Genomic DNA, 17,039 nt, shown 5'->3' on the forward strand with positions numbered 1-17,039 from the left:
CGTTCAAATTACTGTAGTGGTATCAATAGTAAACTGCAGATATGAACAGAAGACTACTTTTACAGCAATTAATAAACACTGGCAGTACTACAACCAAACAGAAATAAATGGGAAACAAAAGCATTCATGATGTTAAGTAGAAAACAATTCCTTTCACTCCAGGTACGTGGAACTAAGCACTTTTGAAGAAAACTTATTCTGTCAGCTTTCTCCTCTAGGATTTTACTGCATATTTTATCTGTATAAACACATACAGATAAAAATGAAACAATGAATGAATACAGAAAATTAAAATGCAATACATCTGTCGTGGACTGATCATTCACAAGATCAGAACTGATTCAAAGGAAACCATGCCTGAATTAGGTTGCCATGCTGGGAAGAGAAAAGGACAGGGACAAGGAAAGCCACCCAGTCTGCCTGGCCCTGCTTCCAGCCCTCTCCCATTAGGATACACAGGAGCAGTATTTTATCATTCAGAACACTAATACTTAAAGTTTTAAAGCAGAGAGCATACAGAGCATTCCACAATTTAGATAAGTATCTCAAATCCAACAACCCAACATGTACGGTTTAACTAAAACTGAGGGCGAAAGATGGCTTCATTTGATCATCCCAGGCTTTCTGTACCATAATTAAGTCAAGCTCCTTGAACATACTTTTTCTCAGTTTTAAGTATTTTAAAGGGCCTTGCACAAAGCAGTCATCTCCAAAAACTGAAATGGTCAAACAAAAATATTCTGTTAGATTACACAGTGATTTAAAGTTTGCTTTTATACCTGGACTACATTTCAGTAAATGTCATTTAGTCCCTACTATCATCTAAATTAAGAGATGCTCAGAACATACCTATATTTGAAAACAAAAAACCCAAACAAACAAACAAACAAACCCCAAACAAACAAAAACCAACTTTCTGTGTTTGGAGGAGGATGAAGCAAACCCCTTGAAAAATGCTCCACTTCAGGAAATTAAAATTTAACTAATATTGTGAAAGCAGAGAAATTGAACAAGTCAGCCCCATTTTCCTTCCTTATTCATCAGTTAAGTAACGTCTTACTGAAGACACTGGGGTTTATCACCGTTCTTTCTCCAAGAAGAGAATCACTCCAGGGACAGGCTAAGGCAAAAGGTTGCACTTTTCAATTATATTGAATGATGCAAGTGATTAACCTTTTGGGGTATACTGAAGGTCTTCTCTGTCTCAATTCCTACTAATTCCTAATCAGCTCAAACAGAACAATTTTGGTACGTTCAGTAAAGAAAGAAAGGGTCTGTCTTCAGGCCATTTTGACAAAGATTACTTAGGTTTGGGCAACAAGAAACTCCAAGATAGCTGCTGGTGGCATCCTTAAAACGCATAAGTCATGGCAACAACCATAAAAGAATTCAAAGTCAGTAAGGAATCTAAGGGCAAAGGCTAAACAATAATTACAACAAACCAAATAGAAAACAAAGGCTTAAATTTTAGTACCTTAAGATAGTAAAAAAAGGCTTAAATTCTATTAGCTTTTATAACATCTTTAGCATTACAAATCAGTTCTCCATATTCTAGTGACATCATTTAGTTAAGAAATGGAGACTTATTATTACAACCATTATAGTACTATCTGAATACTAGAAGACACAGAAGATAATTTGGGTATCATAGCAGATTCACCCAGCCTAGCAAATACATATAGACTTTTATTCAGAGCCTCAGCAGCCACTTCAAGAAACTAATGCAAGTGTCACCATTCAACCTCTATCAGAAAGGAAAGCTTATATCAGCATTGATGGCAATGGAGGCAGTTAAGAGAAATGAAAAAAAAAAAAGATTAGCTCAGTTTTTAAATGCCAGGAGTCATATACAGGCATTTTAGAGAATGTATATTAATTCAAATAACAAATATGGGGTCTGCAACAGTGATGTATATTATTTACCATCTTTTCTCCCATAGAGAAGAAAAGTCAGCAGAAAGGACAAAAATCTTCCTTAGAAAAATCACAACAGCCTTTGTGAATTTTTGCAATCCTAGTAGTGAACTCAGTGCAACATCCCATGCATCCTAGCAAGCTAAAAAATCATCACTTTAGATCCTGTCTGGCCAACTCTGATCAATGATAGAGCAAGTTATGAATCTCCTGCGAAGGAAAGAAGGCCTAAGAGGATACAATTCATGTAAACTTATTTAAGTCTCTGAAATTTCTGTATGGACAATTAAAATGAAGTCTGATCAACACAGACTGGGAAAAAGACAAGGACAAAGATGAGCTACTTCTCTTCTCCCACTTCTTGAATGCATAATGAGCCTTCCAAGAACGAGGCCAAAAAAAACAGGCAGATGAGGACAACTAATAAATCAGCTGGCACAGCTGTTAGAAGACCTGCAGGGCCCACAAATACCTTGCATAATACACTCAAACCTCAGCTTCCAGAATACAGACAGGTTCCCACAAACACTGACACTGGAGTCCAAAACATCATTTCCAAAGCAATTTTATCAACAGTGAAATTTTTGTATTAAGTTTCTACATCAAAGATTCCACTTTGAAAAGGACACCTGCCTCTCTCTTTACAGACTGTTTTCTAAAAGTAGTATTTTTCTGAAGCACTTCTAACTTAAAGTGTGGCCGGCTCAGTTGTGACTGAATGTATCCGTGTATAGACTGAGTGCCACATAGCCTTATCCTAATTTAAACTCTGTAGTCTGACAGATGCTGTATGACACAACTTCCAAAACAAATATTTTCACTGAAAAATGGCATGTGTCATTCCTTTCCTCACTATTCACAACTAGAATTAGAAAAAGAGAAACCAGACTGAAACACTAGGACTCAAATGAAAAACAAGCCTTTCAGAAGAGCTTTAATTAGGATATTTTAAAATAAATATAATTTCTAAGCTACATGTCTCTTCTAGAAATTCTATAGCCATCAAATGGAAAAAAGTGACAGTTCCAGTATTTAACACTACTTCAAAGACTATCAGATAATCACAAGTCTATTTTGCGTTCTCTCCCTCATCTTCTCACCCCTTGTCCCTTTTTCATCCATCTCTTTCCCTTTTATTACTGTCGCTTTATTTCTGCTGTATTTACTTTTCACTCATCTCCCTGCACAGCATTTTATCGTCTTTTACCATGATCTTATCAAAAGAATACTAGTAATACTAGACAGTCATATAATCTGTGCTGCCTTTATAACAAATCAGGTAAGTACAGAAACATTTTACTCATAAAACTGATACATTATTCATCTAATGATTTAGAAGGCTTTCCACTAACCAGACACAAAAAATGAGCAACTTAAAACTCCCAATTTCATGCCATAATTTTGCATACACAAAACCAACACGAATGCACAGTGTCACTAACAGAAGTGCTTGTGGGGAGCAGTATCCCTCATCCTCTTTTCTCTCCCGTTCACAACACCCATGGTGCAGGTACAAGTTTCTTTACAGCCCAACAGTGAATGAGATGAGAGAACCAATTCCAGCTGTAACTACACTTCCCTTATTCCCTGTTTTTACTAACTGAAGGTTAACCTGGACCACTCTTGGTCATGAACCGTTTCCTCCCAGTACCTGTATGTGATGAGCAGATGAGGCGCTCTCCATTTTCCAAGAATTCAGAGAGGACATTGCTCCAGCAGGGCTCGAAAGGTGACTAATGACATGAAATTCTCATCATGAAAACAAGGGCTACAAAAGTCTGGCTGCATTCTTAATTTCTTGTCAGCCTAAGCTTGAACATCTTTCACACTTTACCCAACTGCTAGCAGAAGTACAAATTTGGACTCTATTAACTCTCTTATTTCATCACTGCTTATAATTAGGTGTTCAAAATTTATCACATATACATGAGAGTAGACAGCTGTGGGGGAAAAGATGGTTCATTTACATTTAAGTACTATAATTTCGTTTCAGGAAAAAAAAGCCAGTCCATGAGATTATAAAAGAATCCTTCCCTTCATGCATATTAATTATGTTTTGAAAGCATTCATTTCTTTAAACCAACAATAAGTTTCAGTTACAATGAGTGTTTATATCATAATTTCATTAGCTTACAGGTAGTCTAATATTTTTTTCATATTACATGTCAGTAATTTTCTAAATTCAGCATGACAGCTGGAGTTTTAAGATTAATTACACTCAGGGAGTAACAGTTTCCAAAGGATAATTCTTATATTTAAGAAAGAATTCCATCAACTACCAGCATAAAATTATTGTAAACACAACAGCTGAAGGATTTATTGAAGTAGAAGCATTAGGGTACATTTCAACATGCAAACTGTATTTTCAGTTTAATCATCGATTGTAACAGATATTTCTGAGTAAGGCTTAAAAGAATATCTAAATTAAAAAAAGAAACATATTCCATGATGACGACACTTTTTGCCTAATATTTATAAACTCATGCTAAACTACTATTACTGAGCCAAAGACACTGAAGACAAACATCCTTCTTTGCTACGCTTTGCTATCCCATCTCTCAAGGGATAAAAATCTAGATGCCACTTTTGAAACAGCTTCCAAGCTAAAGTGACTAACCAGTTCCAACTAAAAAACTATAAAATCAAATTCACCTAGGATCATTTACAGCCATCTGCTCAGAACCATTTTCTCACTAGTCAAAGCCTTATTTCCATATGGTCTCAAAGGTGAAAAATTACTCTTTATTATTACACTACCTAAACTACAAATGGAAGTCTGTTCTAGTGAACCCAGACATAGTGAACTTCTTGATAAGCTGAACATTTCCTGAAATCTTATTTCTTTCTACTGAATTCCAGAGGGGGTAAATCCTATTACACTGAACAGTCACTGAACAGCACAGGTTAATTTAATGGAAAACACTTTGAAATAAGCCTTTACCATCTGTTTTCACCTCTAATGGCAAATCAAAGAAGAACAATTCACACTAGTATCATTTAAAAAAATGCATAACTGATTTAAATAGACATGTTCTTTGATGAATACAGCATGCATCTGTTTGACTTTCTTCACCTTTTATCTTAAGCAGGAAGTTCTCATTTTCTAATGTAATGCTCATCCCTGCAGTTGAAAGCACCACAGTGTAAAAAGAGGATATGCACAAAGTTTCTTTTTTCCTTACAATGTGAAAGTGAAGCTCTTTAGTAGTTCCAAACTGTCTCTGTGCAGCACTTCCCTTACTAATAGTTCCTCATACTCAGACACCAGCTCCCCTTTCTCAAATTGTCCAGCTGATGAACATATAGAAGGTGAACTCAAAACAAATGCTCTCAGCCAGGGTTATACCTCAATTTTTGCTACAACTGGAAAAGGCCTTCTGAACTTGAAAGCTTCCCTCCTCTGCCTGCAGGAACTATGTCCCAGCAACATGCTTTAACTCACTTCTCATTTCTTAAAATAAAAGATTTATGGTCTTGGATTAGCTGTACAGAAAGATTACAACTTTAAAGAACTCTAATGTACACAGGGAAAGGAAGAAAATTTTATAAACGCAAACAAAAGATCAAGCAGAAGATCAACATAACCAAGCAGCTAAGAGAAGTGAAAATAAATGACCAGGTAAAAGCAGTTACTACAACATTAAGATATCCTACAAACTGTAGTGAAAACATACGCTATGACATACGCTAATTCTCAGTAGGAGCTACTGCAGAGAGGTACAACACAGAGTAGTTATAAAGGAAATTACCTTACATACAGAGAATCTATACAGAAGCTATCTGTTACAGCTGGCACCTCCAGGAGTAACGTGTTGTTAGAGTGACCAGCAGCAGAAAGACCAGAAAAGGGAAAACAGGTGAAGAGGTAAGAACAAAAAGATAGAATACTCTGCAATACCCAATACAATGGAATAGAGCTACCACTGCAGTCCCGATATGCATTAAAAGGAAACACCATTCATACCATTTACTCTAATACTTACAGGAGAGAGGGGAAGTGGGGAGGGGCGGGGGGAGAAACCACAAACACAAAAACCAACCAAAACAGAACAAAATCCCACATATATTGCATGTTTCTTATATAGTGGTTTTGTTGTACAGGAGCAGGTGGTTTTTTAAACCAGAATGATAACCTGGTGGAAACCCCCTCCTCAGTATGTGATCCAGCTAATTCACAGATCATGTAGAAGTTTCACTCCATTCCAATAATTTCATTTTTATATTTCAAAAATCATAGATTATATTTCATGTCTTCCAAAGATGCAAGTTACCAGTCTCAAAGTTTAACATTTCATAGTATAGTTGTGTGCACTTCTTTCAAAACATACTAATTTAGAACAGTTAAAAATCTGTTACACACCATTTATAAACAAACCCACACAGGTGCCTTTAAAGCATAATATCTTTATTAAAAACAAAATTAAATGGACTTTTCTCTGAAAAAAAAAAATGAGGTTACCAACCTGAAATCCCCTTTATTGTTCACAACCCTCTCTGGAGGGCAGTACTGCGCAGAACTTTCTAACACCACAATGTCGACTGTCCTTGTGTTATTCCCACGTCTGGTTTGCACATGGCAACCCCAGTTTCCTGTGGAGCCAGCCTGAATATTTGAGATGGTCAGTGCACTGCAAAGATAAAATTAACAAATAAAACCCAACAGTCTTCCACTAAAATTTACATAAGCTTTTACCAAAAGATTAATAAGGTACAGAAAGACAAAGGAAGAAAACACCAGTTATATACAACTGCGAGTGACCTTACAAAACTAGAGCTGTCTATGAATCAATGTACTGTACTTAACAGAGAAATATTTACTCTCTTCTTCTAGCTCTCAATTTTGCCAAGGTAGGAAAGAACAGTAACAGCCATGAAAAAAAGTTCCTTCACTTCAGAAAGAAGAGATGAGAAGTCCAAAGTCCCCAAGCATTATCATTGCTCAACACAAAATTTTTTTATAGCTGTCCCAGAAAGGCCAAACTAAAATAACTTCCTAAATGCATCATTTGTGATAAAGTTAGAAGCCCTAATTTACTAATGCAATTACAGGATATATAACCAGTCTGTAGACGCTGAATGAGTCAAAAACCTGCTGCAGGCAAACTAATTATAATTATAGATCTCTGCTGGAAATCACTCATAGCTCTGGTGTGCTCAAAAGGAAGAGAAAAGAATTCATAAGTAGCTTACCTAAACACCTTGTTTCCATCATTTTCATGTTTCAAGAGAACAAATGTATCCTACCGCAAAGATGTTTTACATGAACTGCATTGGGTAATCCTTGCAGTTAATTAAAACCCAACTGCAACAGTCCTGGGCAACCTGCTCTAGCTAACCCTGTTTTAAGCAGCTAGGTTCAATTAATAAAATATTTAGACCTCCACTTCAAACTTGATTGACAGCAATAGTGACCAAACCTGGGTGATTAAGGAGATGTGTGAAATCAGAGTACTTCTCCACTTGGGATGTTTCTGTCTACAGGTGTTCACTCAGCAAGGATATAAGAGGGCCTCATTGGTTATGGAAATAGTCACTAAATTAGAACAGAAAACAAGGAGTGGGAAATAGATTTTCTCATTATGGATTCACCTTGCAATAAGTGAGCAGTTATGAATCATATTTTTTTCAACAAAAATACCCTGGGACTCATCAGTTTCCACTATCTTTCCATCCTGATACCACAAGACTTGCATGTCTTGATCAATATATGAAGCCATACATTGGAAGGGTAGACTATCTCCTTCAAAGACAACTTGACGGTGAGATGGAGTCATATAGAAAGATGGTAATTCAAGTGGTGGTTCTAGAATCCAAGAAATAAAAGCAGAATTAATAGCAAGAAACTGTTTTCAAGAGAGAAGAAAAATACACTGAGTATCAATTATTGATACAACCTCCTTGTAAATTGCATCTTGCAAGATTTATATAAAAACTACATTTGATGCATCTGATATTGAAAAATACAAATTCTCATTACATTATTTTTCATAAAGTGTATTCCTTTAATGTAATACTTCTGAAAATCTTTTGTCAGCCCACATCTGAGACTGAAAAATATAAACTTGAAAAGTATATGCCTTTTATTTCTTCACAATTTCTCACTATAAATATTTCAAAATCACAAGCACATCTATTATTTCGACAGACGGAAGAACTACAATACAACAAAGAATTTAAGGAAGTTGGTCATGTCTTCTTCACCACAAGAAGGCGGCTAATCAACAACGGAATCACCATGAAGGAAAGTAAGTCATAAAATGAAGATCTTTTAAATTCAAAAACTTGAGCTTGGAATAATTTGCACATCTGAAACCAGATAGCTAGACTTTGGGAAAAAAAAAAAAAAATAAAACTACAACCATCTGTTTCTGCTTCGTCTTGTGAAATTTAGGTAAAAATGCCTGAAAAAACATGGATTAGGAGGCAAAAGGAGTTTACCTCTGAAAGGTGCTACTCATCCTTAGTTTCTACAAATTAACATCCACATTCACCAATTTATTTATTATTTATTTCCAAAAGCAAATGACACTGAATTACAACTAAAAAACAGCCTTTGAAAAAGAATCACTATTACTGCTATCACGTAAGTGTTGAATTTCAGGGAAACAAAACAGAAAAAAAGTCAGTTCACTAATATTAAGAGAATACAGTGCATTAGAAAGTAAGTATCAGTTGTCAGGAGTGCTTACCACAGGTCAGAAGCTCCTGCTTAACCCCAGTCACCATCTGTGACTGAAGTGACTTGGGATAGGCACATTTAGTTTCACGTACAGTTATATTTCTTTCTTTTAACCACTGATGCATCCACAGTATGTTGCAATCGCAAAGAAGATAATCAGTCTGAAATTCTCTGCAACACAAAATAGTGACAAAATGCAACACTCAAAGGTCTGAAAGCTTGACATCAACAGCTGTGCGATGCCTCTCATTGTCACAGACACACAGGCAACAAGCAGTCAAACCCCAGAACACAGCAAAGTTGTCTGCCACTATGTATTGGAAGATACTCTCATCCTCTGCAAGCTATAGTCTGAAAAACAAAAGTACACGGTCCCTGAGAAATGGAATCTTTTCCAGAAACATGAGGAACATCTAATACCTGTGCATGAAAAAATTTCTAGTAATTTCTTTCATTGAGGGAGTTGACAACATCTAAGTGAGCAATAACAAAGAATTGCTTGAATGTGCATCACCATAACTTCTGCACACACTTTATTGCTTCATTTTAGCAATCCAATGCTTTGACAGTAAAATCAAAAGAAAGATAAAAATAACTTCTCACCTATTTCTCTTTTCAGAGCCACAACTCACACAATTTTAATGACAGTTTTATTTTGCTTTATATGAAAATCATATCAGGCTTTTCATTGATTCACAAAGTCTTCTCTGAATAATACTTTCTACTAAAAAGACATACCAAATTCCCCACAGGTTCCTGTTGTAGTCAGTTACATTAAAGGAGAACACAAATACTTTATTTAGAAACAGCCAAAAAATTACCAAAATGTGTCCGTCTACACTGGTTTTTACCTCTAGTGAAGGCATAATTTATTTTTCTTTTTGCAAATGTCTAGAGGATAACACGAACTCGCAGGCAGAACACTTCAAACACTAAATCAACATTCCTGCAAAACTCTATTTGGCCTTTATTCACAAGAATTCCTCCAAACACACACATTTTTAATGGCAATAGTTATATCCAGGTTCTCTTGTCTGACATGTAATGTTCTTGGACAGCAACCTTTATGTACACAACTAAAATACCAGGAACAACAACTTATGAACAACTAGAAGATGCTGGAGGAGGGAAAGAAATATTTGCCTTTTATTAACTAGGAGTCAATTAACTAGGAGTCAAAGCCACAAGTCAGAGCTTTTGAGAAAGTCCCAGTAGAGTGAGTCAACTGTAATGACTACCACGCAAATATGCAAGCTAATCATCACCACTGATACCTTTTTTCCCATTTACTTTCTTTCTCACAGAAGATTACAACTCTCATGAAATTAAAAGAGAAAAAAATAACATGAGGTTGAGATGTATCCACTGTTCTGCGTAACAAAACTATACTATTCTTCAAGGACTAAGATATTCCTTAAAAGTATTTGTTCCCTTTGTTAAAAAGGTGTAAACCACTATTTATTTAATATAAAGTAAAAAAATGACGAATACAGAATAAAACCTTCAGAAGCACAGATGCTAGTATAGCTTCATTCTCAGACCTATGTAACAAATACTGAGTATCTTTCAAAGGAAGTAATATAAGCACCTAAATATCTGTACATACAGCTCCGATGTGCTTATCCAGATAAAAAACCCACTATTATGAGGTTTAAAAGTAAAAACACTAAACTGTAGTAAAGGTAAGTGTCTATAAAATGTTTTTGTTATTGTTAAGAACACAAATAATCATGCAAATTAAGATAAGATGCAACAAGTACTTACAGAGCCTTTAGTGAACCAAGATGAGCAAATGTTCCCTGTGTAAGTGTAGAAAACAGATTTCCAGAAAGGTTCCTAAGAAATTAAAGTATCGTGATTCGAACTCATGCTCAAGCAACTGACATTTGAAAATAAAAAAAGGAAAAAAAGAATCCCTCTTCAAGATAACATTATTTTAAAGCCTACAAGATACTTTTACAATACTGCCATAGTTCACAAGACTAAGAAAAATAATCAGGTTTGATAGCCTAGCAAAAAAAAAAAAAAAAAAAAAAACACACTAAACAAAAAAACACCACCACCAAAAACACAAAATAAACTGTTCCCCAATGTTCCTTTCTTAGTTGAAGAATTTTAAGCCTGGGAACAAGGATTGCAAGAAAAGACTTTATTTAAAGCAACAACTAGCACACGTTGAACATTCATTTCAGAAAGCTTAAAATTAACTTTGTTGTTCACAGTGAATTGATGTGTTGCCATTAACATGCTGTAAGAAGTTTTAATCTAGCCAAATATTTTTAGAAATATTATACATCCCACTTTCCCTGTATCAGTAAAATCACTGCATAAGAAGCTAACAACCGGGGAAAAGAAACATTCTATAACCTTACATATTATTTTCTTAACGTAATGAAGAACTACAAAATGTAAGAAAGCAAGCAAATCAACCAGACTGATGCTATGATAGAGGGCACAGACATTAAAATATTCTATAACCCTGAAATATTTTTCTAGGGAAAATGTTTTCTACAGTCTGCTACTCTCCCCCTCCCATACCTTCTAGGAAACTGGAAAAAGGATGTAGAGCAGACAAAACACTGAGTAGTATGGTTTTGGCTGCCCCCGACACCCTTTTCTTTTTTAAGCTTGTTACTGAGTAAACAATCCACAATCACAACCACACTCTGTGTCTTCAAGCACATACTTAAAACAAACTACTTGCACTGAAACAAAGAACGTTCACTTACATGAGGCTAAAACTTAAGTAAAATTGTATACAAGTTATACTTACAATCTAATAAGATTTACAAGTCCTCTAAATATATCTGCATTCAGGCAGCCAATTCTGTTATTAGTTAAGTCTCTATAAATACAAAAAAGCAAAATTCAGAATAAGCTGTTTTATTTCCAAATGACATACAGTCTGTAAACAGAAGTATTTAAACTAAAATTCATGAGTAACACATTGTTCCATATATACATTTAGTCTTTAAATCCCAAAAAGTACTGTTCTATGGGTGTACACACATGCTCAGAGTCCTTATTCCATTTCTGAAGTAATAATAGTTCGCCCATGTACAGTTAAATAAGCCTAGCCTTCACCAGTAAATCCCCTTAGAACAGGCTCGGCTTACATCACTAAAAATTTTCGTATTTGCACACTATGTTCATCTCATGCGCTACGTAACTTAATTTTTTGATGTCAGAGAGACCTACACCATGCATTTATTCTACATAAATAGGACCACCTCTGTATTTATACTTACACAAATAAATATTATATATTTTACAATGTAGGTCTTAAATCAAATTGCCAAAAATTCTTAAACAAATTAAAATTAACCTTGCAAGTCGTAATGGTCCAGAATTGGTCCTTTAGTTTTAGTTCTAAGGTTTTCAAAAGTGCAACTACCAGCAAAATTTCCTTTTAAGTGATATAGATCATATGATCAGTGACAAACAAACATACACTACAAAAAATTTAAGAAGGAAAGCTGTATACTGACTAAACCTGGAAATGTCAATGAAATCAATTAAGACTCAAAGGTTGAAAATCTGAAGAATGTTTAAAGAAAATTTTTAAAAGCCAGCATGCTGAGGTCTTGTTTTTAAAATTTTATGTGGGACTGGATTTTTACAGCCAAGTTATAAATCCCCCAAAAATGTGTTAATGGGAATGTTGGCACAACCCTCAATAAAGCAGTATTAACAGTGCTGTAACTTTGTAACTTCAGTTTAGTATTAATAGCAAGGGACTCAATGTTCCACTATGACCTTTGGGGAAAAAAAAAAATCATGAGCTTAACATTTAACAAAGCCAGACTTGATGGCATCAAACCTCTGAATGAACGTCTACCCAGTGGTGTTTCAAGTCACCAAAATACAAAAAGGGAGGAAGAATACAAGAGACTGCCAGGAAGAACAAGCAAGACTGCCAAGCCACAAGCAGAGGATGTTCTTGAGTCATAAGACTAAGAGCAGACTTTGTTTTATACATACATCTGTGTGTGCATGTGTAAATTTAAACAGCACATACACATTCAGCTTTAAATACATAAAATATATAAAATCTTTGCTCTCTGTGTTGCCAAAACCTAAGACTTATTCTACTCCCAGGCATGTTCTGTTTTTACTGTTTCAATTGACTAGCTAGATGTGCTACTTACAGTCTTTTCAGAGATGAAAGCCCCAGAAAAGCTCCCGGATCTATAGTACTAATAAGGTTGTTCTTAAGGTCCCTGTGGAGAAAAATTAAGACATAATATTTACTATAAACTTTATGTATACCTTTAAAACAGATATACATGCATAAAGATACACTTAACTTGTCTCGTTTGAAAACTGCCAAAAAAAGCCATATGATACATTTCTACTTTCTCTAACATAGTATCTTTCAAAATTTGAAAATCTGTATTTTAACTAGAAAGAAGAATCTAAACAACATGTGTATTCCTTTAAATATTCTACTAGTTCCTATCACATGAAAGTGTAAAGAGTCAAAGATACTTGGCCACAGTGTCCAAATAGGTTACAGCTGCTTAGGATGTAACATTTGCTCATTACACAGAACAATACTGTGTCATATTCCTCAGCTTACCCCATTTTAAATGTTTTAGCAGTCCCCAGCATCTACCAAAAGAAGCCAAACAAGATCCTAAAAATACACCAAAGACACAATATTGAAAGTTTCCACTAGTGTTACTGACACCAAAAAAAAAGTCCTGCCCGAGAATTCCAAATACAGCTGGTAGAAAAATAGCACAGATTTTTAAATCTTAAATTTACAGAATAGGAGATTGCAAGGAGAAATGTATAGTAACTATGTCATTAAACTGCTCTATTAATTGTACAAGTAACATAGGAGTATTGACTTGTAACTCAAGATATTTTGCAGATACAGCTTAATTTGAAAGGTCACAGAAAGCATCTGCCAGCATCTACACAGCTTTGAACAAACTTTATCACCACATGAATGTTAAAGTTATTTCTACCTCCTTATTAATCAAAGATTTTTTTACTGTACTGTTATCCTGAAACTTCGCAGGCACTTATTTCTACAAGAAAAAATTCTCATTCCTTGGTAATATGTGAACATTCTGCATTTTAAAAGAAAATCAGTAATCTCAATTAAAAGCAATATTTCAGTTAGCAAGGGTAGGAAAAAAAAACTCCTACATCTACCACAACATTAATAATTCTGCCTGAAAGAGAATTGTATAAGAGGATTACATCTACCATCACACAGATATGCATGAGTGAAAATGTAAATCCATCCCAAGATTTCACAATAGCATTTCCTACAGCCAGCTTAACAAATCATGGTACAACAGACAGTGTCATAGCACATGAATCCACTTCAATGCTATGACTAATGAACATTTTCAATACTTGAAATATTTTAAATACTTTAAATTTACCTTGCAGTGCAGTAAATTAATTCTAAATAAAACTATGACAAACTTCTTGTATCTCAACTTTATTTTCTTGCCCTGTACAGTGGCAGGGACTGCCAACTACTTCCAAAGCAGTATCAGGAACCTGAAGAACTGCAGAGTTTTGAAGCCTCTTTTGGCCCAATACCAAGACAAATCTGAAAATACTAAATGTTATTTGTCACTCACCATCAGTCTTTGGGACAGGGAAGAAAAATGATACTTATTGTTCATATTTAAATTCCAGTTTAAAATCACATAACTCCCACTTAAAATCTTACCATTGAAAAACACTCAGGAAGAAAAAGCTTGACAACATGCCTTGGAAGTCCACTAGTCTAGATTATCGGTGATGTTTTATTTAATTAGTTAAATTCAAAGCATACTCCCTGATACACTTCTTTCTTAAATCCATTGCTTCAGCGGAAAAAAAAAAAAAAATCTCGTTTTTAAATTAAAAGCAAGAGTTTTACTACTTACACAACCTGTTTATACATTTTGTCAGATTAGCTGATAAAAACTGACTAGTCTATTCTTTATGTAATTTTTTGCTTTTTTCCCCTCCCCTTAGTAGGTATTAATATCGGTTCCAGAAGGATGATTACACTAGAATTAATATATTATTTTTAAAAAGAAATGCCAGCAATTTTCATGTTTTCATAAAAATCAATGTATATTCTGTATTTTGTAAATAAGATAGCAAAGCGTTAATGAACCACCACGCTCAAGTAATTTTTAAAACACAGCCTGGATGCCCCAAGTGTTCACATTTTCTCAACCTGCAACCACAACAGTTGGGGAGTCTCTGAGGTTTTCCCCCTGGTCTCAGTGGCAGTCATTAATAAGCACTAGCTATGTATTCATCTATCAAAAAGTATTAGCAGATGAAAACTGTGAAATAAATGATATTTAAAGATGTCAAAATTAACACAGTGCTGACATGTCTGGCAGCTCTTCAGAAACAGTAGATGATGTTGATACACAGACTGGTGCAACTGCCAGGACTCCAGTATCTGGGACAGTTTCTAAATGAAGAAATGACAGCTGCAGCTAAGCCAACAGACTGATAAGATTCTCACTAAAAGGGAGGTGGAAAAGACAGTCTCTGAAAGTTGCGTTTGGCTTTAAAGTTTTTGTTGTTTTTAACACTTACAAATACATATCTACAAATTGGTGAGTTTTAACAATGGGAATTTAATTATCTCAGCCACTGATCTTAATAATTTTTCTTTGGCAAAGCTCAACCAAGAGGATATACTTATAGGTATTTGTTTGTCCAAATAAAAGAAAATCTGTGCAAAAGAAATCCATCAGAAGAAGGTTTCAGTTAGGGTAATATTACAACACACCAAGCTCTACATCATCAGTACACCTTTTATCTTACAGTAACTACATCTTTCATCTAGCAACTAAAAATACTGCTACAAAAAAAAAAAAAAACAAACAAAAAAACACCACCACAAGCCAGGCAGTAGAGCAATCTTACACTGAGCATCTAAAAAAAAAAAAATTCTCTTAAATCTAAATAACACTGCAGATGATGATGCCCCTGTATTTATCAGGGAAGGTGAGTAACTGAGATTACAATAGTTGAAAAACTTTGTATTTAGGGGATGTGATGAGGACATGTAGTCCAACTTCTGCCTCAAAGCACAAGTAAATCAGACCAACCACCCTGCTGTTGTATCCAGTGAAGTCCTGCAAACCTTGAAGGATGCAGATTTCACCACATCACCCAAATCTCTAAGTATTTAGCCATTTTCATTATGAAGAATTTTCTGATGTCCACTTGGAACAGCTCTTCTTCAAATCCATGACTAAGTGAGCAAATAGCAACTCATCAACAAGCAAAAATATTTAAGAGCCTGACAACCGCATCTAATGTTATCTTATTAAGATAAGAAAAATATCTTAATGAAAGAATATTTAACTATGGTTTGCCATGTAACAAACAAAATCCTTTCATTTCATTAGAATTTATAATTAAATGTTTCAGTGCATGTATACATACTTAAAAACTACTTACGTATTTATACATCTTACTTATAATTTACTGCTTTCTGTCTCAGCACAATGAAGATTGTCTGAATTATTACTAAAGCATCCTGCAGGCACAAAAAATGCATATGTATACATACTGACATGTAAACATTATTTAGCTCTCTCTACTACCATTGGATAAACTATCTTTTCTTCCTGAACAGAACTTGAAAATGAATGTCAGACAAGAAATACATTAGCTACCATGGATTCTTACTATACAAAATGCCTTTTCAAAAAGCAAATGGGGGAAGACAACTAAGTAAGAAATGACAAGAAGAGGTGAAACATTACATAGCCTATCCCTCCTACAGCCCTATGAAGTATAGATTTTATTCAGACAGATCCAACAAATGCTTATGAATAATTAAACAATTTTTATGTTTCCTTATCATTCACTTAGTACGATTTAAATTCTACCCTATACATACATAAACTTCCCCCATACAACACAGCAGGCTATTTTTAGAGTTTTCACCATCAACGTACCAAATATTTAGGGTACCTCCGAAACTGTCAATAACTGAAAGCACAATACTTTATTGCATGTGGGTCTCAGATGTAGAATTCTACTTTTGGGTCACCATATTCAAATTCTATGTCAGACTCAAGTGCTGCTGGAGCTGTTTCACTAGGTTCAAATAACTCTCTCTAGAAAAAGAAAACGGACTTAGATCTATCACTGATGTTGATAATATTAGAATAATACAAGAATAAGAAAGCAACTTGAGCGTCCAGGTGCATAAGGAACTACAAAAGAGATGATAGTTCTGAGACTTGGACACTTTACAAATGGAAATTAAAAAGCTGTTATTAAAAACCATCTCTTGAATTTTTAATAAGTTCTTACATATGCTTTTAACATCCCCTTGCACCTAAATAAATCAATAGTAAATTAGATCACTTTGTTTTGCTGTTTTGCCTACCCCATCACATTATCTGTAGCACGGACTGATGAACTACAAGAGTCACAATTCCGTCAAAATATAATG

At 34.7% G+C, this 17,039-nt stretch overlaps 1 protein-coding gene across 3 annotated transcripts in view; it reads right to left on the bottom strand.

The window, feature by feature from the left end:
* Positions 1-17,039, bottom strand: part of ADGRA3 (adhesion G protein-coupled receptor A3) — a 56,686-nt gene that overhangs the window by 21,433 nt on the left and 18,214 nt on the right. For all 3 annotated transcript variants that reach the window (XM_065837217.2, XM_071807364.1, XM_065837218.2), the window contains exons 3-8: positions 12,742-12,813; positions 11,367-11,438; positions 10,358-10,429; positions 8,604-8,764; positions 7,504-7,717; positions 6,378-6,542 (exon numbers count right to left, since the gene is read on the bottom strand). In XM_065837217.2, the coding sequence (XP_065693289.1) occupies positions 6,378-6,542; positions 7,504-7,717; positions 8,604-8,764; positions 10,358-10,429; positions 11,367-11,438; positions 12,742-12,813 (756 nt within the window). The remainder of the gene's footprint in view (positions 1-6,377; positions 6,543-7,503; positions 7,718-8,603; positions 8,765-10,357; positions 10,430-11,366; positions 11,439-12,741; positions 12,814-17,039) is intronic.

Source organism: Patagioenas fasciata, chromosome 4, assembly GCF_037038585.1.
Source record: "Patagioenas fasciata isolate bPatFas1 chromosome 4, bPatFas1.hap1, whole genome shotgun sequence".
NCBI classification, from domain to species: Eukaryota; Metazoa; Chordata; class Aves; order Columbiformes; family Columbidae; genus Patagioenas; species Patagioenas fasciata.